Source organism: Heterocephalus glaber, unplaced genomic scaffold, assembly GCF_053883595.1.
Source record: "Heterocephalus glaber isolate CG9 unplaced genomic scaffold, H.glaber_assembly_v1.0 deba00001472, whole genome shotgun sequence".
Classification (NCBI taxonomy): domain Eukaryota; kingdom Metazoa; phylum Chordata; class Mammalia; order Rodentia; family Bathyergidae; genus Heterocephalus; species Heterocephalus glaber.
Window position 1 is genome coordinate 17,072,570 of NW_028258315.1, and position 27,460 is coordinate 17,100,029.

The 27,460-nt window shown below is 38.8% G+C and overlaps 1 protein-coding gene across 2 annotated transcripts in view; it reads right to left on the reverse strand.

Moving 5' to 3' along the window:
• Nucleotides 1-19,089, reverse strand: part of Dek (DEK proto-oncogene) — a 28,820-nt gene extending 9,731 nt beyond the window's left edge. Inside the window, 7 exon segments of one of the 2 annotated variants that reach the window (NM_001279838.1) lie at nt 5,684-5,872; nt 8,940-9,060; nt 9,798-9,892; nt 11,269-11,378; nt 11,665-11,766; nt 15,324-15,474; nt 15,797-15,948. In NM_001279838.1, the coding sequence (NP_001266767.1) occupies nt 5,684-5,872; nt 8,940-9,060; nt 9,798-9,892; nt 11,269-11,378; nt 11,665-11,766; nt 15,324-15,465 (759 nt within the window). In that variant the 5' untranslated portion in view covers nt 15,466-15,474; nt 15,797-15,948. 2 annotated transcript variants of the gene reach the window in all.
• Between the last annotated feature and the right edge of the window lie 8,371 nt (nt 19,090-27,460).

Here is a 27,460-nt window from a genome sequence, read left to right on the forward strand (position 1 = left end):
ACATGATACACAGAAGATTCTCAATAGCTGCTTCCATGTCTGTACCACTAAATGCCCAATGAAAGAGCTCTCCCCAGGTGGATTGTCAGCTTGTGGTACAGAGGACATGTCTCATTGTTTCTTCCTCATCAAAATGTCAGGTATAGGTGAGACAACTGTTTTCAGATTGAGAATGCTAACTCCATCCCTAAAGCCTGTACTAGTCACACAATGCCCAGCCTCCCAGGTTTGCTACAGGCTGACTTCACTGTCCATTACTCTCACTGCACCTCTCATTGCTCTACTTCTGTGACACACGAGTCTAACCATTAACAAGTGTGTCTATTTAGAGCAACTCTGCCTTTCCTGCTCCCTATCGTGATTCACACATCTAACTTTCCTCTCTATTTCCAAGGTCAACCTGAATTGGTACTTCTTCTATTTCTCCTTTAAGCCCTCCCTCAACAGATATATTCTCTGAAATATTAAGTATTAAATGGTATTTTGGGGAAAAAAATCTTCTGCATCCCCAACAGAACTTAGCATTCTGCCAGTGTATCAAATAGAGCAATTAAAAAGCAGTCACAAGCCGGGTGTGGCAGCAAACACCTGCAATCCCAGCACTTGAGAAGCTGAGGCAGGAAGATCGCCGAGTCTGAGGCCAGCCTGGGCTACACAGCAAGTTCAGGGCCATCCTGAACTACAAAGGGAGATCCTGTCTCAGAAAAACAACAAAGAAGTAGTAACCTTAAGAAATCAAGTGCTGGCACCTTGTTTTAAGTTTCTTTAATATTAAAAAATGTTGGTAATTATATTAAAAACATGCTATAATAAAGGGAAAATGTTGGAGGTACAATCATAGTTAATATCTCTGTCATGTAATCAAGTAGGAGCCAAGACTAAGTCTTTAATAAAATACACCAGGAAAAGATAGGTAACAAGTTTGGGGAGGAAAAGAATAAAGAAGTTAGTGTGCAAACTCAGAGGATTTATTTCTAAAGATTGTGCTTTGCTATTTCTAAATATGCTGCAAGTGGGACCATCAGCTATTTTAGAGTTTTTTTGCTGTGCTAAAGGGGAACAGATAAAAACTGATTATTGCCATCAATTTCTGATAGTACTATAATTTAAATTCTTAAAAGATTAGCAATGCAAATTTTCAAAGGTTGGAAGAGCCATTTTCCATGTTTGATTATAGGATCAAGGAAATGATACTAGCACTTTTTGAAGGAAGGCAAAAAAAAAAAAAAAAAGAAAAGAAAAAAAAATTCTTGGGAGATTAAGGCTTACCTATCTTTTATAGGCAGCTGGGCTCTTGAAGGAGGGTCACCAAAAAAGATGCCTGTCACAGAGCCAGAATTCTGTCCTCACAGCAGAAAGGTTGTACTGGGTGAACAGATGAACAAAATAAAAATTAGCTTAAAACACACTATTCTTTTAACAACTTGGCTGAGAAAACTCAAAATGCCAAGAGAAAAGAATGTGCAAATGTAGCTATATTTCACAAGATTATGAAATCAAGTTTAAGTGTAAATGGACTTTATTTATAGTGATTATTCAAGTTTGCCTTCCAACAAAAGGTTTATTCAGTTTTATAATTTTTCTGGTGAAATTATGATTGTTTTTTTTAAACATAATTAAGGACTACCAGAATTTTCATATTCACCTTTCTACCACAATCAATTTTTTTTATTTTGAGTCAGGGTCTCACTATGTAGTTCAGGCTAGCTTTGAGCTCATTATGTAGTTCAGGCTGGCCTGGAACTCATGGCAACCCTCCTGCGTGCTGGGATTACAAGTGTATGCCACAACGCCCAGCTCTACCACTACCAAAATTTATAAATGAAAGTTTCTCTGATTTGTAGGATGGCTTTCTTCTAACCCACTTTTAATTTACCTTCTTTCTGTGAAGACAGGAAAACTAACACTTGGATCTCAGATAGCTTCCCTTGCAGCTAAACTACCAGATGACAAAGTTCTGGCCATCAAGCTCTCTGGTAAAAGGCAAGAAAAACAGTCAAACATCACTAACGGCTAAATGCCATGTGTAGCTCAGGAAGGGATGGCACCCACATCCTGGATACCTTTCCAGAACTACCCGTCTGTGGATGTCTTATTGTGAAATGCAAATGAACTCATTTTGGACATCAGAAAGATTGTGAATTTTTTCAGCTGAAAACTGCTGATACATAAGGGAACATTCAAATAAATTCTAAATAAAAAGCAAAAAAACCCCAGAAAGTTTATTTTATACTTCTCTGGAGATAAGACTGTACTACAGAAATACTAAAAAAATAAAAACTGAAGAAAAAGAGGAATTAGGATAAAATTTGAAAAACCAAAAGTATGCTTTTAAGGGTCTACAATATTCAGTTCTTTCCCCAAAGGGCACTGTTTCCCCTCTTTTTTTCCTGTACTAATAATTTCCCTATGCTCCAGGTTAACACCTGTGAAAGGTTATGAGAAACCATTGTTTAATTTCACTTGCTCAAGATGCTAATCCAATCTGGAAATGAGTTTGATTTTCAGTCTGTTTAAAGAAACTTTATCTACCAGTTCCTTCCTGGTTTCCAACTGTTCTCCTTCCTTTTGTCCTAAAAAGCCTATGTCCAAGAGCCAGTGAGGAAATTCAGAATGGTTTTTTTTAAATAAAGGAATTACCAAAGTTCTCAAAAAACCACCTCCTAATTTGAGTTTATTCCTAGTAAATAAGATTACAAAACTATTGTGAAGTACTCACTGCATATCACAGAAACAAATAACCCTAACCCTAAGGTTAAGAAACACAAAACCTCAAAGGCTTTAGCAATTATCAGCTAATATGCTCAATTCTAGCATCTAGTTTTAAAAAACTTTTTAGAAACTTGTCAGTTCTGTTAACAGAATTACAGTGACTTCATTTTGAAAATACTGAAATTACTTATGAATTAAGCATCCTACTCTTCTACACAGTTAAAGTTAAATACAAAAACTAGCATGGCAATCAGTAATATTCAACCTCATATAACCTGACAAAAGATAACTACAAAACTTTTCACTGTGTAAAACTTTTCACTGTAACAACGTAATGCAGACTACACTTGGACTTCCAAGTAGTTCAAATCTCTCAATTTACAGAGGAAACTGGTAAATGTTAATCTTCAGTTTAGATTTTAAGATCTAAAATAAAACAAGAAGCTCATACTAATGCAGAGTATTTATTTAATAAAGAAAATTTTCAAGCAATCAACAGAAAAACTATATAAAAAATCTATAGGCAATACATAACTTTTCCAATTAACCTACAGTTTTTCTTTATGGCCTTTTAGAAAAGGGGTCCTCTCATAATAAGAATCAAAAATACCTCCACTTATGACATCCCTAACATGGTTGCCATGAACTGATTCTTCATAAAATGGAAGAATAAAGAAAAACAAACTTGCCATAGATAATACTATTTCTCCTGCCAGAACTTAACCTTTCAAAAGCAATCAGAGCCTTTTACAGAAATGAGATCAGCAATAGTTTTTGAGGACAGTCCTAAATCTAAAGGTCTTTTACAGTAATAATTCTTAGTGGGGTTTTTTTTGGTATTGGGGATTGAACTCAGGACCTTGTGCTTGCGAGGCAGGCGCATGTCACTGAGCTAAATCCCTGGCCCAAGAACGCCTAGTCATATCAGAGGGAAATTTATGGTGGTATATCCCTCAGTCTAAACTACACTGGAATTATGTCTTATGAAGCCTATCAGAACAAGCCCATGCAGGAAAAAATACCTCTAACAGAACACTGAGATAGGATTTATATTGTGACTTAATGTATGTAAATGCATTATGTTTCCCCCATGAATTTCTATCATTTGACCTGGATTTCTAACACACTTTAGAGTTTATGGCACTAAACTTCTGTAGTGGAACAGTTCCACACGTAATCATCCAAAACCAATATGGTTATAAATCAGAGGACAAAACTTAACTCAGAACAATGGGACAACAATCTGGAAAATGTAAGAATGAGTATAAAATATCCTCACTTTAAACCTGCACCTTGGCAATGATAGGAAGATTAGATGTGGAAATTTAACCTGCCATAAAAAGCAATCTTAACTCTAACAGTAACAGCAGCAACTAATATTTACATAGTACATGTGCCAGCACTGTGCTATTTTAAATAAAGTCATCTGATACACGGGTAGTATTAAATACTTCTAAGAATTTAATAGGCTGGTACTACTATTATCTCCATTTTACGGATGGGAAATAGAGGTAGAGTTTAAATAATTTTGCCCAAAGACATACAATGACAATCCCAAGCAAGTGCTAGGATTTGAACTCAGTTGCTACGGCTCATGCTTTGTTTCTGAAAAAATGTAACGCACACATTCTCTGACAACTTCTCATGCTTTAACAATCTTTAAATGGCAAATGATACATAACATAAAATTTGAACACGACCCAATTACTTTTAAATTGCTACAAATACAGACGAACATGTTTTCCTTCCAATATCCAATCCCCAAAAGCCTTAAGTCATCAAATTACTCATTTTCTTTCATGCCAAAAATATATTAGGATATTTATGAAGCACCCTCCTAGATTTATAGCTGTCTTTTCAAATTATGAAGTATCTCATACTTAGTTTTATAGATGTCTTTATAAAATCTCACATTAAAATGTGTACAATTTAAATACCTCAAGACAAATATACACAGTACACACACATACAAAACAGGACATCTTCAATCCTTCTATAACTATGGTGCTTAACGAGAAATGGTGCCTCCCATGGGGGTGTGGGAATTGTCTATAGAGACATCCTGGATTGTCACAACTGGAGAATGAAGGTAGCCCTCACAGCAAAGAATTATTTAGCCCAAAATGTCAAGCCAGCATTAATCAAGTCCCTAAAAAATGTAAGGAAGATTACACCATTTACAGAGCAGTTCTGAACTCTGAAGGAAGACCTCAAAACAAGATTACAATACTGTCTATCAATCCATCATTAACAACAGGAACTCATCTTCAGTACCAACTCTCCCTAATCTACCTGAGGACACACAACAAAAGTTAATCTTTTAGTTGCTTCATCAGTTCTCTTAATATTTCATGTTGGAAGCTAAGTCTTCTCAACATTTTACAAATACTCCCAAACAGAAAACAGGAATTCCCATTGATCAAATAAACTCCAAATATAATTTTCATTAAATAGCCCTCAGTAATAAAAAAAAAAAAGCCCTTAAACTTTTGTTTTTTGTTTGGTACCGGAGATCGAACTCCGACTCCGGACCTTCTGCTTGTGAGGCAGGCGGCGGCATCACTGAGCTAAATAAATCCCCGGCCCCCTTAAACTCTTGTTTTCGCATGAAAAACAAATCAGTTCAAATATAAAATACTAATACACTGTGAAAAAAATTCTGTAAGAATTTGCTCCTATGTGTTCCTGTCCAGGATATGTCTCACTCACTTCTCTTACATTTACCTACTCTAGACTTCAAGTCTAGCTCAAAGCCTACAGTACTTCAAATCCAGTTCACACCAACTTCACTGTATTCCAACTGTTGCGCTATGGCTTGGGAATAAAACTAAATGTTCCTTAAGGAAGAGAAATGGGTTTGCACTTAATTATTTCTGCATCTTCACAATCAAAAACAACCAATATGGAGTTGTTTTCTGGCTGTACTGATTATATACCATTATATAACTCTCCATAAAAAGAAATATTTTACCTCTTCTTCACTTTCTTTATCTTCATCATCTGAAGACTCTTCCTTGTTTTTCTTTTCATCTTCATCACTGCTAGATTCATCTGACAGAATTTCAAGACATTTGTTTTGCTTTGCCTTCCTTGCCATTCCAGAACTGTTCCGTTCCTTTTTACTGCCTTTGCTAGAAATTTTTTTAGATTTTGGCAATGGCTGCATAAAAAAATTTAACACCAGTGAAGTATATTTCTAAGTCAACTGACTTTCTGATAACCATGTCTCAACGCTCAAGAATATTTATAAGATTAGCAGCTTTATAAAGAATTCATGTTTAACAATATGTCAGGTTAATCTAAAATTATATTATCTACTAATACTGTCATTTGTGGTCTAAGAATCTAGCAAAAGTCTTTGCAAAGGCTGAGAGAAGTATGTATTCTAGGTTCTGACTCTGGACTAGAAGCCTAAGTGCATACTATATATTCAGCTTAGACAGTTTATCAAGGCAGTATTTTAATTGAGATAATTTATTTCATTTTTTATAAGCATTAAAACTGTCATTCAGAGGAGCTCCTTGTTTCAGAGGGCCCATGAATCAACTATCTATAAGGAAAATAAAACATGATCACCAATTACATATCCACATTTGTGAATGAAGTACCATATTACCTCTGTGTTGTTCTTTCAATAATGCAAGATCACATTCTCACTGATGCTTCTGAATAAGCAATAGATGTTGGGTATGTTAATTACCAATGACTTTAATTAAGAACCACATAATATAGGTGCATTGCTATTTCTCTGATATTCAATTAAACCACACATATTTTAAAAGCAGAGAAAAATCACATGAGAAAAAGAATTTTATATTGATCAACAAGTTTAATTTTTAAATGTTTTCTTCAGGGAGTATTTGCTAAATTCTGGAATTAAAAACTATAAAATAGCCTAACATAAAGCATCTGAAAATATGTACACTAAGGAATTATTATTTCTGAGGTTATGAGTATTTTGCCTGTTGCTTTATTTTCTACAACAGGCAGAAAAACTCTACGATATGAAGAAAATACAAATACAAAGTGCTTCAAAATCCAAACCTCTGTAAATGTTGACATGATTCCGTAAGTGGGAAATTCCACCCCTGACCTCATGTGATAGAAGCTGCAGTCACACCGCAGGGGCACTAAATATACCATATATAAAATTAGCTTCAGAATACATGTACAAGATGCATATGAAACACTATTGAGTTTTGTGTTTAGGGCTAGATACCATTCCTAGGACATGTCATTATGTACTTGCATTCCCCGCAAAAAAAAAAACCTCTGAAACACTTCAGAAAATTCAAAATCTGAAACACTTCTGTTCATAAGCATTTCAGATAAGGAGTACTCAATATACTTATATTTTCAATCATATAAACATTTGTGATAACTTTAGAAAATATTTTTCATGAAATTAGCAGAACCACAGGTCTCTCTCCCAGGAATATCCAATCTTTTGGGGGAGTAACTTGTCACCTACACAAAAACTGAGAAAAAGTATTTTGTGCAATATAGTGTTCTTAGGCTATGTCTCTCACTTGTCCAAACAACCTGCCTCTCCAAAAGTAAACTCAGGTTGCAAAACCATACGTAGGCAAAAAATCCAAGATTAATATGCCTTCAAATTTACATTAAACATTACAACTTATCTTTAAGAAACTATCAATTGTGAATGAGTTGTTACATCAAAAGAGATTAGCCAGTTATCGGAAAGGATTTTTAAAATATTCCTTTTTCTAACTACATATCTGTGAGCGGTTGAACTTTCTCCTTACACTTCAAGCAAAACAGTACATTGTAAGAGAAGCAGAAGAGGATTGAGCTTTTTTTTTTTTCTTGAGACAGGGTCTCACTATTTACTTCAGACTGGTCTTGAACGTACTATGTAGCCCAGGCTGGCCTTGAACTCATGTTGATGTTGATCCTTCTGCCTCAGCTTCCCAAGTGCTGGGACTACAAGTATATGCCACAATGCCTGGCAAACTTTTCTTTTAAACCAAACATTAAACCGATGACCAGAAAAATGCCACTCTTCTCACTCTTTTAAAAGCATACTTTTTGCATAAAATATATTCTGTTAGCATGTTATTTTAGAATACAACTGTTCATAAACCAACTCTTGGGATCCTCATTGATTTGTGTTTTTCAAAAAGAGCAATGGAGCCCTAAAACCAGTAAATTTGAAAATCACTGAAAAAATGAGTATAACTGTATCCTTTGTAACTTAGGCAACTTAGTAATTACTTGAGGAAACAGCATCAACTTGCCACATGAAATCCTAAAACAGCCCAAGGATAGGTAGCTATAGTTAAATTAGAAAATAAAAAGATAATCTCTTATCTTCAAATAAGCCAATCTGAGACATCAAAATTATCATATTCCTTGAGTTTATAGCTGTATAACCGAAGTAGCACCATGACTATCTTTCTCTATCCTAGTCCAGCCAACAGTGAGCAAGATCAAGGACAGACAAATCAAGTCACAAAGCTATTATTTTCTGGGTTTTTAAATCTTCATGCCTTTCTCTTTCCCTTGCCAAATGGCACTGTCCTAAACTCCTAGGCTAACAGGACCTCTTTCAGTATCTAGCAAAATTAAGGACTATGAAACACTGGCCCAGTCTTAAAGTAAAAATGCAAGGTCATCTAAGTAACATTTCAACCAATGTTTTTAGTAACCCACACCATCTGCTGTTACATAATTAGGGGTACAACTAAATTTTAGGAAGAGTGGGAAAATTAGACTATTTGCTTTCCCTGTTCAAGCTCCTAAGCCCCTGCTAAGGATTCTGGAAACTCAATGTAGGGATCTTCTTTGTTACTTTTCTAAAACTTCATTTCAGGATCTAAACAACATCCAGTTCCAACATACCTCCTCCATCCTGTCTTTCCTGCTCTTGATTACAAATTGTTCTTATTCCTCAGCCTAACAACTCATCCTCAACTCAATCTGTTTCCATTGTTTCAGTGCCTTTAGTCATAGAACCCTAGCTTATATCTTGTCTCATCTGACATTAATTCAGTTACTTTTCTTTTCTTTCTACTTCTCATATCCCTATACTTTCGGTATTACTTCTACTATGAAAGTGTTGTAGTTATATCAATGGAAGGCATATTCTTTGAATGTAGACATTACTGAATGTCAAGTGCAATGCTGCTTAAATTTCTATTTCATAGAAAAAAGAAAAGACTATCAATCACTGATTTGTTATTGAAACAGTACAAATTGATCCTCACTTTGCCTGAAGGTTTTGGATGCATTAAAAAATTCAAGATCCTCTTCACCAGTTCACTATTTACACCGGATCTCTCCAAATCAAGAACTTCACATATGCTCTTTAACATAGCATTTCTAAACCTGAAAACAGAAAATGAGAGAAAAACCAAGTTTATAAACATTCCCCACAATATAAAGACAAGAGCCAGAAACAACCTGTTTTTGCTGAACTTTAATCTTGGCTAGTGTACAACCAGATGTGATTATCAGGAATGGGAAAATTAGGTTTTAAAGGCAGTGTAAGAATAACAGACTTTAAGTAAACTCACTAGAAATTTATGTAAAAAATTCTCAATATTACAGGATTCATAGAACCTATAATTCTTCTGGCTAGCGATAACATATTACTTTTTCCTCAGCATTTAGAAATATGATGTTTCTGAAGAACTAGATAATCATTTAAATTCTTAAACTATAGTCATTTAATAAAAGCTCTAAGAGTTATGACCTTTTTTGCATTATGGTGAAAGATACTGTTTCTATCAAACTGATAATGTTCAAAACAGCTTAAATGGTATAAAAAAGGAATAGAGGGCTGATGGGATAGGAAGAGGAAAGACTTTCTCTTTAGACCTTTGGAATTCTGGACTTTGTGAATAATTAATCTCTACATATAACTCTTTTAGGGTACAAAAATTTAAGAGTTTTCAATAATCCTGATAGTCATCACTTATTGGATAGTAACGAATATCCCAAGTTAATACCACAAACAAGTCAAATCTTGGCACCTAATGTAAAAAAAAAATCAGCAACCTATTAATAAGGAATAGGTAATTACTTTTAAATAAAAAAAAATGGTATTTACAGATATAACTTACTTTTTCAACATTTCTTCCTTCTTTTTATATTGGATACTCCCTTTTTCAAATGGAAAGCCACTGAACTGACCCACATTCTTCTTTAACGAGGACACCTGAAATATTTCTCTTATTAATGCTATTTAGTAATGTACAATAGAGAAATCAAAGCCAATGTCTTTATTTTCATGTCTCCAAGTCACAATATTGATTTATTCAATGTTTACTGTTCAAAACTGAAAAATGTTACTAATATCAACATTATAAAAATCCTACAAGCTTAATTCCATAAAAATAAAGAGTATGAATTTGAGTGAATTCCCACCTAGGAACTTTTACCACAAGTTATCTGACAGTACCAGGAGATATGGGAAGTTATTAATAATATTTATTTTCCCAGTTGGGAAGTAAAAATCTTAGTCAATACCATCTACTAGTTGAGACTTGTGGAATTTGGATAGTGAGAATTGAATGAAACTAATACATGAAAATAAATTATACCATGCTTTAGACATTCTAAGATCAAAATTTAACTTTCCCCCCACACAATGCAAAGCAATTTTAATTATATAAAATACTATATACATACAGCATAATAAAAAATCATCCTTTGATAAAGAATTATCAGCCACTTTTACCAGGTATTTGCTCAAAATGATATATAATTACACTGAATCATTTGGTCTGAATGGCCAGAATACACCTAATATAAATTTCTTCTAATATAAAGATAAGAATTATCAGTTTGGGGCCAGAGATTCAGCTCAGTGGTGCTAAGGTCCTCAGTTCAATTTCCAATACAAAAAAAAAAGTATTAGTTTGGATTTCATAATTTGAAATAAAAAGAATGGCACTAGAAGCCCTGGGCATTACAGTCCTAGCTGCTAATATCACTTATGTGATCTGTGGTAGTCCTTTTTTATTTGGTTGGGGCCAGGGGCCGGGGCGCGGTAACTGGGGATTGAACTAGGGACCTTGCGTTTACAAGGCAGGCGGCGGAACCACTGAGCTAAATCCCCAGCCCTTCTGCGGTAAGCCTTAAAATGTCCAGGGCCAGGGATTTAGCTCAGTGGTTTGGTTTTGCCGCCTGCTGCACAAGCGCAAGTACCTGAGTTCAATCCCCGGTAGCCCCCCGCCCCTACAAAAAAGGGTCCAGTTTGCTTACTTGTACAATACAGAAATTGAATTCATCTATCTTTTTTGTGTTTTGTGGTAAAGGGGACTGAACCCTGGAGCTTCCACATGCTGGGTATGCTCTCTACCACTGAGCTACATCACCCTAGCCCTCTACTGAGTCAGGGTTTCAGTTTTCCTGGCTAGCCTTTTTTCAATTCTCTTACCTCAGCCTCCTGTGTAGCTGGGATTACAGGCTTGTGGCACTGTGCCTAGCTCATTAAAAGTCTTCTACAGAACTAAAATTATGGTTCTATTGTGAAGTACTTTAATATATAAACATATAAATAATCTAAAAGTATATAAGAAAAGGTCTTACTGTGCCTGGTCTGTTGTAAAGCAGTTTGTGTAAATTTCTTAGTTCATCTGTTTTTTTCTTACTCAGAAAGAAATGTATCCTTTCAATTTCACAAAGTTTCTGTCCCTTTCCTAGAAAAAAAACCCACAATTAAATACCTATTGATTAAACATGTACAAAGTTAATTTTATGAGAATGATTTTAGTGTAATTTTAAAATAAAACAAAAAAAATTGCATAGAATAATTTATATATCTCTGCTTTAATGGGGGAAAATTAAATAAAATTACTATACCAAAAGTTTATTACCACTTCCCAAGCACTAAATACTCTGTTCACACTAAGCACTGGTAAGCATCATTCTTCCATATTTGGACATTTTCACCATAAAATGAAAGAAATACAGGCTACACTTTACCTTGTGCAATTGTAAATGGTTCTCTTTGTAAAGAAGACACTTGCATTGTCAACCTCTCTACTTTCTTCTTTTCCCTCTTGCCTTCCACGATGAGACTCTTTTCTAGAAATTAATTTAATATTTCTTAACAACAAAAAACTAAAGAACGTATTAACTCTATTTGGTAAACACGTAGGAAAGAAAATTCCCAAACTCAAGATCTCATTCCCCTGACCATGGTTGTCAGAAGAATATGAAAGCTTTTAGCGTAACATTTTGTTGACCTGGCAAACTCAAAGGGACCCACTTAAAAACAATCAGAAAACAAAAAACAATCAGAAACCAACTATAATTATTGCTGTTAAAATCCAGGTATTTTATAATCATCCAGGTTCTAAGTTTGTTTTATTTTGTACATATTTACAAGGCTCAGTGTGATAATTCAATATATATATATAATGTGTAATGATCAAATGAACTTACTTTTCCCATCTCCTCATTTGTTTTGGCAGCTTTTGAACTTTCTTTTAGTTCTTCATCAAGCATATACATTCTTCCCTAGCTGGGAACTGAACCCAGGGCCTTGTCCATGCTAGGAAAGTGCTCTACAACTTAGCTACACCCCCAGTGCCTTAAATATATACATTGTTGTAAATTACAGTCCTCCTATTGTGCTGAAGAATACTACAGCAAGTCATATCTAACTGTATCTTGGTACAATTTATCTATTACCAGCTAAAAAAATTCTACAAGTTCATAATGATGAAAATCAATCATTCTGAAAGTTAAAATTCTGTTTAGCCCTAACTGCCTAAAACAAAAAATGACTCAGAAAATGAGTGTATGCTTTATAAAGTTTATGATATTTCTTTATCTAAAATCATTTACCACCGTGCATGATGGCGAGCATCAATCCCAGCACTTGGGAAGCTGAGGCAGGAGGATCACCATGAGTCTGAGGCCAGCCTGGTCTACATAGTGAGTTCAAGGCCAGTCTGAACAACATAGTGAGACCCTGTCTAGAAAAAAGAAATAAACCTACTAATTGAAATAAAGTCAAATAAATTGTTACAATAACATTAGATATTGCTGGCAATCCTTTCATTCATCTGAATGAACGCTTATTTTATAGAAAGCTGCACTTGACAGAAGAAATGAACAGATGTCTAAGACATTGAATATTTTTTGGAAATGACCATCTCTAATAGGAAAATGAGGCACAGATATCATACTCTAACTTAATGATGACAAAACACCTTAAAATACAAATAAATTTTTGTGTGCTAAGGAAGGACTATTAGGGAAAAGGGAACAAAACATGGGCATTGACTCTGGAAGGCAGATAAGATTTAGGGATGTACAAGAAAAAGGGATGTATACAATAAAGATCAAGCACTGTAGAGCAATCCATATGATCACTCAACATTCTTCCTGCAGTGATTTACTGTTCACTCCCTTCTGAGTATCTCCGTAAGTAACTTGCCAGAGCATTTTTCTGAGATTCAGATTAATACACATCTGGCAGCCACCTGGACAGTTCCACTTCACATCCTATAGGTACCTACACTCAACACCCATCAAAAACGTAAGTTACTGTATAATCATCCCCAAACTTTATCATCACTGTTAATATTTTTCAGAAAATGGCTGGGGATTTAGCTCAGTGGTGCCACTGTCTGCCTCGAAAACGCAAGGTCTCGAATTTGATCCCCAGTACCCACCACAAAAAATTTCAGAAAACAACACCAACTGGGAATGGCAGCAGCATGCCTATAATCCCAGCACTTGGGAGGCTGAGGCCAGAGGATTGCTGTGAGTTCAAGCCCAGTCTGAACTGCACAGTGAGACTGTCTCAAAAAAGCCATCCCCCCAAAAACCCAAAACAAAATTCAAGGGAAAAAACCCCCACTAATACCACCCACTCAGATGTAAAAGACAAAAAGCTACGAGGCATTTTCCTCCAGTCCTTTCTCTCTTCTTACTCCAAAATCAATGCCAATTTGGGCTAATCTGAACCTTTATTTGTCAGACTTCATTAATTTTCCTGCCTTGCTTCCAAAATGCTTCTCTACAAGTTAAATATCCAGAGCTATAATAGAATACGAATGTTCTCAGTGCTAGTTGTCCCACAAACATCTCAAACGAGTAAAAAAGAATAAAAAAAATTAATGTGTAATAAATCAAACAACTACAAAACTTAGGTATACTATTTATAAAGTCAGGTTTTTAAAAAATCACAAGGGCTGGAGGTGCAGGTCAATGTTAGTGTCTGCAGAGCAGGCATAAGGCCTAGTTTTGATCCCCAGCACTGGAATGTGTGTGTGGTAGAGTTGGTGGTGGGGTGTTAAATCAAAATTCACAAATTGTTTGTCTAGAACCAAACCTGGTACTCTCTGAGCTACTGATAGCCCTCCAAGAGTCAGTGTTTTCACCATTTATAGTATATTTACATAAACTATGCAATTTTTTCCTGACCAAGAAAATTCACAAATTTTGTAGTATCTCAACCCAGCCCCCCATGCCCTTGAAAGACTAAAAGATAAACAAATAATTGGGAGGAAAATGCTGACAATGTCTTGGCTAGGAGTGAAGTATGACAGCCAAACTTTCAGTTACGTTAATGCAAATATTCATATTAAGCAATAACTCATATTAAGGTTTTCAATTAAAAGCAAAGCTGCACTTAAATACGGAAATAAATAGTTCCTTACTAGGAGACATGCCATTTCAGGCAAAAGACCCATCTTGTAATCCATCTTAACCCAGGCAGTATTTACAGAGCTGATCATGGACTGATTTAAACTTAAACTAAAGTGTAAACCTGGGTTTGGAAAAAAAATTACAACCTCTTCCCAATTCAGCTGAGTTGTATCCATATACAAGATAAACCTAGACTGGTCTGATTCCATCAAAAAATGGTAAGACTTGTAGTATCCATTTATAAACTGCGGAAACATCTCTGGAAGCTAGCATAACTCAAAAAAGCACTGGGGCTCACATCTTGAACAAATGACACAGGGCCACTCCATAAGGCACTAAGTTTCTTGTTTTATGCCTCCAGTCCATCAACAGTTACTACTACCTTCCTGCAGGGCAGACTCAGTTCAAAACCGAGACAGCTGTGGGTTCCTAACTTTCTTTCATAGTTCACCTCTTTCATTTTGAACTACTTTCTCAGATAGCAACAGCTTTCTCCGGTGTTTTCTGGTCAAAGAAACTGAGAAAAGACCTCTGCTGAAACTCAGCAAATATAAAAAAAAATAAAAACCTTACAAAGACTTCAAAAGGCAAGAAAATTGCGTAATGAAGTTAGCAAAATCAAAACATTCACTTCGCAACTTGAAAACTGCACACGCAACACTTTAAAATCAAACACAGATCTCAGATTTACAAACTTCCTGTCAAAGATGAAATGTTAGGAACGCGTATTGCGAGGCGGGAGGTCAGCTGCATTCTCGAATCGTATCAACGCTAACAAATATTTCTTAAAAATTAGAATGCACAAAGCCGATTCTCTGCCATTGTTCAACCTTAAAACAGATTTCGCATACACTGTTGCAAAAAATCACTCCGATTACATGCCTGTAGGCGCCAAAAAGAAAGCTGCTTCCCTTAAAAAAAACACACCACAACTTGGGTCTGAAAATATTCAGCACTGAAGGATGTGACTTCCTCCTCACCTTTCTCCTCCTCCTCGTCCTCCTCGTCGTCGTCCTCCTCCTCCTCACTCTCCTCGCGGGGGTCTGGCACGTCGGGCTCCTTCTCGGAAGCGGACTGGGCGGGGGTTCCCTCTTCCTCCGCAGCGGGGGCCGAGGAGGACATGCTGGGGACCTGAGGGCAGGACAGGGCGGCCGCCGTCACCCTCGGTCCCTGCCGGGGGAGCGCGGGGCCCCAACCTCAAAGTTGCCTCCTCCCGCGGCTGGACGGTGCCCGGGGGCGGCTCCCGCCCCCAGTCCAGCGCTGCGTGAGGCGGGAAACCGCGTCACCCTTCCCGTCCGCCGCGGGGCCTTGCACCGCCTCCGGCCCGGCCGAGCCTCCCGCCGCCCGCGTCCCCTCCCCCGCGCCAGGCCACCGTCCAAATGGCCGCGTCCCTTCCCCGTCGGCCGCAGCTGGGGCAGCTGGGCCGGGCCGTGCCCGCGGACGCAGCCCTCACCGCGGGTCCCGGCCGCCGCGGGCTTGGCGTTCGAGAGCTCGAGGGGGCTCCGGGAGGCGGCGGAGGCTGACGCCGGAAAGTAGGCGCCCGGGCCGCTGTCTGGCGTGACGCTCGCGCCGCGCGCTCCGCTCCACGGAATCAACAAGATTTTCAAAATGGCGGTTCGGGAAGGAAAGCGGGAATGCGGCAGCCAATCAGGGCCTCGAGCTGGGAGTTGGCGGGCGCGGGGCCGAGGGGGGTCTCCCGACCGCGGGCGGAGGGGTGCGCGCTCGGGTTTGCGCGCCGGAGGCGGTGCAGTCCGCGTCTGGAGGGCGCTGTGCGCCGAAGGGCGGCGGGGTAGGCCACGCGAAGCGGCGGGACGCCAGGGGGCCTGCGTGTTTATTGTCTCCCCGGGTCGTTCCGGAAAAGACGCCGCGCTGTCCGGGGCTGGGAGGGCGCGGCGACGTGGTGAGGAAGTTCAGAAATCCCGAGTCGCAGTCGGCCGCATTCACGGAGGCGGGGAATTTCGTAAAGGAGCGGTTTCACTTAAGCCCCAGAGATGCCTACGGGAGGCCCCCGGGGTCCGCGCCTTTCCGCGGACCTCCGCTCTCGAGGTGCTGTGAGCAGAGGCGGCCCGCCCGAGTAGGGTTCGCATCACCGCGCGAGCCGCACTAGGTCTGCGCACTAAGTCCGGGGGAAGTCTCGGTCTGTCTGTCTCTCTCCTTCTCATTTAAAGTCCACATTTCAAAAACAACGCACTTTTCCTCTCCCTCAAACACTCCCTTATTTTCTCTCAAGTCCTCAACCACTGGATGGAAATTAGACGTTTGCGTTGGATCCTCTTTTCCTTTTGCGCCTCTGGCCGAGACAAGTAATTGCTGTCATGGATACTCTCAAATTTTCTTCCCTGGCCTCCCCTCTGGTCCGTCGGAAATCTAACTCTCTTCTTTGCTCTTTGCTATACCCTGTCCCTGCTCTGTTCTTTCCACACTGCCGCTCCCACCCCCCCCACTGCGCAGAGCAGCCAAGCTGATGTTTTGAAAAATGACCACACTGGATATTGCTTTGCTTAAAACCTCCATTAGCTCCCATCATACTTCAAATAAAATCCTTATCGGGATTATGACTTCCTAGATAATCCAGCTGCTGACAGCATCTCTAATACCTCTCTAACAAGGTTAGCTGTTTCAGCCCCACAAACCTTTGCTGTACTTCCATAAGGCCAAGTTCATTCACACTTTTGGGCTTTACATTAATTGGGGTTTTTTGCCAGTACTACTTTTCATTCTGAATCTTTGCTCCTTCATATCATTTAGCTTTCTGGTCAAATGCTTCTCCCCCAAGACTATTGTTGTTTGTACACCATTCTTTTTCATTAGTTCATTCCAAAATACTAATTGAATCTTCTAGAAGCTAGAGCAAGACCACATGTCTGCCATCTTGAAGCTTACTATCTAGATGACACAATGAAAAAACAAGTGAGTATATTGAGTGGCAAATACTTGTACAGCAGCTTAAAGGAGATAGGAAGTACCAGTAGGGTGGATGGGATTTTATTTTGCACGTTTGATGGTTAAGATCCTTAAGATGACATTTGAAAAGAGAATTTAGCAGTAGAAAGAGGTTAGATATAATCTAAAGAATAAAAGTATCAGATGTGGGTGATGAGAGCAAGAATCCAGGGATAACTATGGGTTTTTGATTCAACTGTTAAGAACAGAGTAGCTATTTATTTAGATGAGGAAGGTTAGGGGGCAGGGCCTTTTTTTTTCTTTCTGGGAGGCATGTAGGACGTGAGAATCAGTTTTAGACACAATTAGCTTTGATATTCTTGTGTGCATCAAAATGGAAAAGCAGAATAGTCAGTTGGATATGATAGTCTAATATTCAGGGAAAGAAGCTGTAGCTCAAGATACAAATTTGGCAGTTATCAACATGTAGATGGTATTTAAAGCTCTGGCATTGGATGAGATCACTTACAGTGAATATAGGTAGTGATGTGGAAACTTCAAGGTTATATCCATGATTGCTCCAGGGTTTATAGGTTCAGACAGGAAGAACAGCCAGCAAAAGAGATGAGAAGGAGCAACTGTGGCCAATGAAGTGAGGGGAAGAGTCAGATGAAAGCTGTGTCTCAGAAGCCAAGCGACAAAGGAGTGTTCCAGGGAAAGAGTGAGTCAGACACAGTAACAGGTCAGGTAAGATGTGAGAATTGACCATGGATCAAATAATGTTGTGTTATCAGTGACACTCAAGAGCTATTTCTCTAGGTGTATGTTCGAGGAGGGGGTGAATATGAAAGTACCAGGAGTGGGGATATAGAGAGATGAGTAGGCAAGAAATAGATTCAGATACTCTTTCCAGAAATTTTTCTATACAAGGGAGCAAAGTGATGGAGCTGTAATTCAAAGACCATTTTCTTAAGAAAGGAGATGTCATCATATGTTTATATGATGATGAGAATTAGAGAGGGAAAATTGATGCAAGAGAGGGAGGAGGCAGTAGCTGAAGCTCATCTATAGTAGGTAAGTCAGGTTGGGTGTCTGTAAACAGATGGTAAAACAGTTTGGGGCACCAGAGTTTATTAGTGGGTCAAGACCTGTGAAAGGAGGGGAGGGAAGCAAGATTGGGCAGAGGAAGAGATCAAACTTCAGTCAACCCTGTGAGCAACTCTGGAGTGAATACTACTCTTCAGCATATCCTGATAACTGGCCTTGGAGTTGCCCAGTCTTTGCCTGCAGGCTGCCCCTAGAAGGGCATGACTGCAGGTAAAATGACTCTACAGTGTTGGCACATCCTGCAGGAGCTAACAGATGGTGTCTGGTGACCACAGGCCTACAGCTGGGTAGCAGATCCTTTCTTGAGAAGGGATCTGGGCGGTACATGTCTGTGTCTGCCACAGGAGATGAGAGGAGACAATATGTAGTGCACAAGTGGAAGTTGGCCTTAGGTAGGACAATGGACAGTTTCTACAGAATCTTAAGTTTGTTTTCTGCTTTTAGAGCAAAATACTTGAGACCAAGTAATTGATAAAGAATAGAATGTATTTAGCTAATGGTTATAGAGGCTGAGAAATCCAAAAACAAGGTGGCAGTATCTAGGGAAGGTCTTATGCTGTGTCATAATGTGGCAAAGGCATTACATGGAGTGACAGAGCAAGTGTGCTAGGTCATAAAGCCACTACTGTAATGCCAACATTGGGACCCTACCCTCATAACTTCATTTTATTACCTCCCAAAGGCCCCAGCTCCCAATGCCATCAACATATGAATTAATTAGGGGATTAAGTTTACAGCACATGAAATTTGGGGACACATTTAAAACAATAACAAAAATAAAATAAAATAAAATAAGACAATAACAGAAGGGAAGATAGATACATGTACAGACTCTGGGTGAGGACTGGCAGATGTAGTGGAGGTTTCAGAAGATCTTACTACTCTTGAGTTTCTCAGTGAAATCAGGGACAAAACCATTGATAGTGAATGAATGGGAGAAGACTGCTGGCAGTTTTAGGATGAAGGAAGTGTAGACCAGTCATGTAGAAGAATGGGAGGTGACTGGGTTAGGCAAGATAGGACGCTTGCCAAGCTCCTGCAAGAACCTGTTGTGATAAATGGCCAGGAAGTTGAGGTCACAATAGTCAGCATTTTTGTATTCAGAGATGGAAAAAAAGAAAAGAAATTAACCATGTTGCAATTTTGCCATGCAAGCAGACAGAAAGGAGAAAAGGGTAATGGGTCGAGGATGTGAATACAGTGATGGATGATAGAGTCTGCTGAATAAAGAGGGAAGTGAGGAGAAGAGACATGAGAAAAGAACAGAATTAGTGAAATCTTTTTTTGTTTTATTTATCACTACCTGAAATTATTGTTTTCCCCACTGAAAGGTAAGCTCCCTGAGGCTGTAAACTTCCTTTGTTACTGTATTCTTAGAACCAAAGGCAATTCCTAACCCATAGTTGGTGGTCAATAAGTATTTGTTGAGTTAATGCAAGCCAAAGTAAACTTTTTATAAAGATCTAGAATTTTTAAAATTAAAGTGATGAGAAGGTGTTTTAGAACAGGCTCTTTCAATGTCCCAATAAAGCTCTCCAGTGAGTTCAGACAACTCTCCAGGGCTTCCATTCATGCTCCTTACTCATTACTTTAGGGTTCTTTGGTCTTGAGGATCTACCATCTCACACAAGTCTTTCATGTTCTTAGTGGTAGGGGAAGAGAGCAGGAAAAGAACTTATCCTTACTCCTATCCTCTGAGTCTATTCAGTAGTCGGTGGCCAGATGGGTCATAGGATTCTACCCAACAGCAAAGGACCTAGTTGATATGGGGGCACATAGGGAATAGTGGATGAGTACCATGGAAGGGGCCAATAATTGCAATATGTTACAATTAGGAGGAACAGAGGATGTGCCTGAAAATACGTATTGGCCTTATTTTGGCATTATTAAAAACTTGGTTCTTAAAATTTCTCTCATATTGTCTTTGAGAAGTTTTTTTTTTAATCCACTGCATGCTCATATCAGTCTTTCTCATACACTTACCTAGCTCTTGCATATACATAGGTATCTTTCCCAGACTGTAAGCATCATGGGAAGGGACGATGTTCATGCTTTTATTATTCATTCCCAGTGCTTGGCACAGGGCTTGACACATAGTGAATACTTGTAAAATTTTTTAATTGAAATGTACCCCAATTGGGTTCTTAGACAGTGGCATTAATCTGTTGTCTGGATGCTACTTAAAGTCTGTCCAGTGATATTGACTTAGTAAATTAACATGGTTTGAATAAGCTGATGACCAGATTCTTTTTCTAAACCTAGTCATAAATATAAATATAGTGACACATTTGGTTCCAAAAGCAAGACATCATACTCTATTTTGGTAGAAAGAGTTAGCCAAACTACACAGTTTAGTGATTTGAGATTGAGTTTGAGAGTATCTAAATGTAACAATATCCAGTTGCTTGATAAACAGGATGTTCTAGCTTGGCAATGTCCAAGCAAAGTAAGCAGTCAGAGAAGGTAAAGAAATGGTAGAGAGACTTGGAAGACAATGAATGGTTACAAGGCTTTTGCCCCTGATAACTAGTTTTTCTCTAAATTTAAAAAAGTATCATTTGTAATGTATTACATTAATGCACCTTATCAACTGTTCCAAGGAATGAAATCAAAGAAATAGAGAAGCATAGAATTTTGATATTTTTGTTTGCTGAAAAACAAGACCATCTCTTTAGGATCTTTACTGCTTGTGCATTAGCATTCAGTGCTAAGGTTGTATTTACTGTCATCACTGTTGACCAAGTTATAACATCAAAGTAAGAAAAATGTTTTCCACTACAAATTGGCAAGGTAACTTCAATAGTCCCAAGACTGTCAAGATGAGGTGTTATCCTTTTTTTTTGGTACTGGAGATCGAACTCGGGACCTTGGGCTTGAGAGGCAGGCAGCAGAACCACTGAGCTAAATCCCGGGTCTTGAATGAGGTGTTATCTTAGCAAGGAGATATGTCTAACTCTAAGATAGTCCTATAAATCTAATTTTGAGTCTAGATTTTTATAAATAAAATGTTTCTTGATGTAATTTATTCTTAAGGGAACTAGAGAAGGTTTGAGTGAGTACCTGTCCCAGGCAGGGGTGGATTTAAAAAATTGAATTTACAGTAAACATTTTTTTAAATGAGGAAGAGAAAAGAAAAATTTTAAAGATGATGTTATGTCTTAATATTTTTTTTAATACATTTGGCTGGTCTCTTCCATCTATAGCTGTGTTAACCAGCTTTCTGTCTCTATGACAAATACATGAGCTAATCAACTTATAAAGTAAAAAGCTTTATTTTGGCTCACCATTTTGTAGTTTTCAGTCCATGATCAATTGGTCGTGTTGCTTTTGGGTTACTGGTGAGGCAGCACATCTTGGCAGAAACATGTAGCAGAGCCACACCACTCACGTCATGGCCTAGAAGGGAAAGAGAAAGAGAGGAAGAGACCAGGGTCCCACAGTCCTCTTCAAAGGCAAAACCGCAATGACCTAAAGACCTCCCACTAGGTTCCAACTCTTCAAGTTTCTACCACATACTCATTGCATCAAGGTGTGGAAAGCCTCTTAACATTGGCCTTTGGGAAACATTCACAATACAGTATAGTGCAGTGGTTCTGAAGTGTGTAGGGCATTTTGCCCCCAGGGGACATCTGATAATATCTGGAGACATTTTGGGTTTTCAAAACTAGGGGGAGGGAGTGCTATTGGGATCTGTTTAGCCAAGGATGCTGGTAAACATCCTAAAAGGCATAGGATGGCCCCACACAACAAGGAATTGTGTGATATAAAATGTCAATAGTGCTGAGAGTAGGAAACTCTGATCTAATGCAGTGTACTTTCTTTTCTTACTACTCTACTAAAACTGGTTTCAGAAAGATAGACAACCTCCAAATAGTCAAAAGCTGAAAGGCCTCTTTTAAATTCTGTAATATTACTTAGTTTCTATGTAGCATTTGACAGTTCACCATCCTTTAAAAAAAAACAAAACAAAACTTATTTTCCTCTTGGACTTCCATGATGTTGCTTTCTCTTGATTCTCTTCCTTGGTTAGCTATCTTGTGTCTAGTAGCCATTCAAATGTTGTTGGACAGCAAATCACCAAAGGCGCTTTGTTCTTTCCTTTTTCCTGATTGCAATGGGTGATCTTATCCATATCTGTGATATCTGTGAACTCTAGATTAACAAAGTCCATATCAATATATTCGGCAACTGACTTTCTCTGAATATCATACTGGTATCAATTATCTACTTGATATCTTCACTCAATATCTCATCAATATTTGAAATTCAATGTTAAAAGAGCTATTCTCTAACAAATCCCTCCTCTTTTTACTGATTCATTTAATCTCATTGTCCACATTATCTTTGGCCTTTCTTTTCAACCCCTCACATAAAATATTCTGGATTCTAACCTCTGTCTCTCATATCCACCTATTTGTCTTTTAGGCCATATCAGTGCTCACTTGTTATAACAATTTTACCCATCTCTCTCCCAGAAGCTTCATCCTTTCCTTCACCAAAAAACTAGTCCACCAAACAAGGAACCACCTTGCAAATCCCACAAACTAGCTAGTGTGCCTGGCAAACTGATCAGGCCATTAAGACTCAAAACAATGTCTTCACAATGAAATATCCCTCATGTCTCTGAGGTTGAAAATCCTTGTTTTCCTCCCTGCATTGTATGTTCTCTTAGTACTTTGTTCAAACCTTTACTATGGTGCACATGAAATTGTATCATAGTTACTTAATTACATTTCTGCCTTTATAACAATCATGTACTGAGTCATCTTCCTAAAGTACCCTTTTGAAGAGATGCTCTTTTAATCTCCTGAGATACCCTTCTGTTGTAGTTAGCTTTCTGTTGCTATAAGAAATATTACAAATAAATTAATTTTAAAAGAAAAGAGATTTATTTTGGCTCACAGTTTTGGAAATTTCAGTCCAGGGGCAGTTGGAGTGTTGTTTTTAGGTCTGTGGTGGGGCAGCATATCATGGGGGGAACACGTGGCAGAGGAAGCTGCTCACCTCATAGAAGCAGAGAGAAGAAGGGCCTGGGTTCCCAATATCCCCTTTAAGAGCACATCGTCAATGACCTAACTTCCTTCCATCAGACCTTCCTGAAGGTTCTACTCCTTCCCCTCATTGGATCCACAGTTTGGTGAGCTAGCAGTTAGGACTTTTGGAGGATGCTTATTCAAAGCATAGCACCTTTAGTCCTCATTCCGCATCCAATATCCTTGAACTGTACAGTAGGTGAAGAATTTTTATAGGCATTTTAAAAAAATCATGTCTGACTTCAGTCAGTCCAGTTTCTCCTTTCCTTGAGAATTTGAAATTGAGGAGAGAAATTTTGATTCCATTTGGTAATTAGATCCGCAAAATATAAAGTTAGAAACTATAGGGATGAGATTTCTGCCATTTTAACTGGAGAAACCCGTGATAGTTAATCTTGATAGTTAATTAACTTGATTGTATTAAGAGATGTATAGAGAAGCGATTGGATTGTGAGTGATAACTTTATCAATAGACTAACCTATTGATGGATGAGCTCACGGCAAATGCACTGTTAGAGGGTGTGGGTCTTTGGAGGAAAAGGGCATTTTGAAGAGTGTAACTTTTCTCAAGTTGTTTCATTTTCTCTCTGCTTCCTGGCTTCCATGAGGTGAGCAGCTTTCCTCCACCATGCCCTTCTGCCATGATGTTTCTGCTTGGACTGAAATCTCTGCCACAACCAAGATAAATCTTTCTTTAAGTTAATTATGTCAAATATTTTATCCTAGCAATAAAGAGCTGACAGGGACAGAAGAAGAAAAAAAGAATGAAGTTACAGGGACAGAGAAAACAATGAAGATGAAAGAGAATCAAGCTAAGACAATGTGATGGTTAATTTTATGTATGGACTTGACTGGACCACAGGATATCTACATATCTGGTTGAAATTGATTTCTAGGAGAGTTCTTGAGGGTGTTTCCAGAAGAGGTTAGTATTTCAGTTAGAGGACTGGGTAAAGCAGATAGCCCTCCCTAATGTGGGTAGACACCATCCAATCATCAGGGACCAAACAGAATAAAGAGGGAGAGGAAGGCTAAATTCACTCTCTATGACTGTGTGAGCTGAGACACTGATCTTCTCCAACCTTCATTGTTCCTGGTTCTCAGGCCTTGAAACTCAAAATCTATACCAGCATTGTGGAACTAAAGTAACTGAATTACACCCAGCTTTCTTGGGTCTTCAACTTGTTGATAGCAGATGGTAGGACTTCTCAGGCTCCATAATCACATGAACTAATACTTGATAATAAACACCTTTTCCTGTATATATATGATGGGTTGTGTTTAGATGTCCCCCAAAGCCTCTTGCTTTTTCAGAGGTGGCTGAATCCAGAGTGTGTGATTGATTCATGGTGGGACTAGGCCTGAGGGCACTAGGATTAAAGGCCTGAGTGCTACCTGCCCTAAGTAGTCTGAATAAGATAAAAGGGGCAGAAAGACGTTGTTAGGGTCCCTTGTTGCTGTTGCTGTCTTCTGTTCCCATGAATGTAACCCCTTGCCACCCTGCCTTGGAGCCAGCTGATTATGGACTAAAATCTCCACGAACTGTAAGCCAAATAAACCTTTCCCACTTTAACTTTTGGTGCCTGGGATTTTGTCTCAGCAACAAGAGAAAAGTAACTAACACAATATACACATGCACATAGTCAGCCCTCGACATCTACGGATTCTGCATTCAACTCTTCTACCAACCCTGGATCAAAAATGTCCTTAAATCTATGATGGTTGTGTCTGTCCTGAACATGTACAGACTGTTTTCCTGTCATTATTCACTAAATAATGCAGTATAACAACTATTTACATAGCATTTATTTTATATCAGGTATTATAAATCATCTAGGAATTATTTAAAGTATGGGGGGGTTGCATGTGGGTTATTTGCATATATACTACACCAGTTTACATAAAGAACTTCAGCATCCACAGATTTTGGTGTCTAGGGGTCAGAGGACCAATGACCTTATGGACACTGAGGAGCAACTGTATATGTCAACACGGTTCCTGTGTCTCATATTTCCCTTTATCTTACTGCTCAGTTACAAATCAACATTCTCTTATCCTTAAGCTGTGTAAGGTAGAGTCACTATATATATAAAATATTTCATTTTAAAAAGCCATTTTCACCCCTTGTTGCCTTTGCTGCCTGGTGCATGCCATGTTGTTTCTGCTCTGCCATGCCTGTTTGTCATCTCTGCCTTGGAGTCAGCCGGTTACGGACTGAAACCTCTGCAAACTGATCGAATTTAGGACCTTTTGTGTGCAAGAAGGCCGGGCTCCACTGAGCTAAATCCCCAGCCCCTCAGAGGAGACTTTGGACTTGGGCTTTTCAGCAATGCTGAAACTGTTAGGACTCCAGCAACTCTTAGAGATGGACTAAAGGCCTTCTGTGTAAAGGAATGTATATGAGTCTCTGGGGTGGGGCAGGGGTGGAATGTTATGGGTCTGAATGTCCCCCCAAAGCCTCACGTGGTCATAGGCTTGATCTAGAGTGTGTGAAGCTGGAACTGATTCAAGGGCACTAGGATTAAGAGTGTGAGTGCTACCCGCCCTAAGTAGCCTGAATTAGATAAAAGGTCAGAAGATGCTGTTAGGTTCCCCTTGTTCCCTTTGCTGCCTAATGCATGCTCTGTTGTTCTCCTCTTTGATGCTTGTTTGCCAGCTGATTATGGACTGAAACCTCTAGAACTGAAGCCAGATAAACCCTTTCCCCTCTGAATTTGGATGTCAGGTATTTTGTCTCAAGAATGAGAGAAAAGTAACTAACAGATACTCAATTGGAGTTTGGAGAGTTGAAGAAGTAATTGTTAGTGTGGGACAAAAACCCATGTAGACAGCTTGTAAAAATGTCACTTAAATTCTTAGGCCTTCAGTCTCCTGCCTAATAATTTACAAATATTAAAATTTCTTTCTGATCTCTTTTTAAAAAAAATAAAAAGCCATTTTCTCTCCATCTCTACTTTCTGTTTATCTCTGTTGTCTTTCAGTTGTTTCCCACCGCTGGTCCTCCTCCTCCTCCTCCTCCTCCTCACATCTCTCCCTTTCAGGAAAGTTGTGCTTCTGGGAACTTGTCTGGGAGCGCAGTTAGATTCCACAGAGATACGAGAAGCTATATCCTCATATGCACTGATTTAAGTGTCCTTTTGAGCTCTTCTGAATTCATCCTCTTTACGTTTATCCTACCTCCTATCCTTTTCTGTTCTCTGCCTATAGCCAGTAGTGTTTCTCAAATAAAACTCTGATTTCACATTACTTTGCCAAGAACATCTCAATGCCTCCCTGTTGTCTGTGGAATAAAGTGCAGTTTTAAAACATGGCCTAGAAAATGTTACATGATCTGGCCTCCGCTTACCTCGCTAGCCTGTGTCTTCATTCTTGCCAGTCATCTCCACTCCTACCTCCAGGAGGTGGTCGCACAGCAGTAATGGATTTCTTTAAATTCTCTGAATTGCTAAATTCTTTTTTTACTTTTGGCTTTCTCTTCCTGTTGTTCCTCCTGCTGGTAAACTTTCTCCTCCTCCTCTTCTGCTCCAGGCCAAATTACTCTCGGCCTCACTCTCATGCACACTGGCCCCCCGTGGGTGCATCTTCCATGAGAGCATCTACTCCGAACACCCTGTTTGTCTGTTCCCCACTTCAGCTTCCTGAGGACAAGGAAGTTATCTTTCTAGTTCGCTCTTCTAGACCCAGCCCCAAGTTTCATTTGCCCTTTGGTGAATATTTATCTTTCAGTATCTACTATGCCTACTAGAGAAACCTGACTGTTTTATTAATACATGCCCATGTTTTTAAACCTTCAAATGAGAAAGTTATTTGATACTTTTAGAAAAGATAAAGGATTTATATGGAATCTCTTCCAGGGCTCTGTTAAAAACTGGGGAAGGGGCCGGGGATTTAGCTCAGTGGTTCTGCTCCCTGCCCCTCAAGCTCAAGGTCCTGAGTTCGATCTCTGGTACAAAAAACCCCAGAAAACAAACAAAAAAACCCCACAAAAAATACACTGGGGAAGAAGTTAATCCTATCAGCCTTTGTTATGACTACGAACGTTACACTGCCTTTACCTACTCCATCAATATACTAACAGGTGGATGAATGCATAG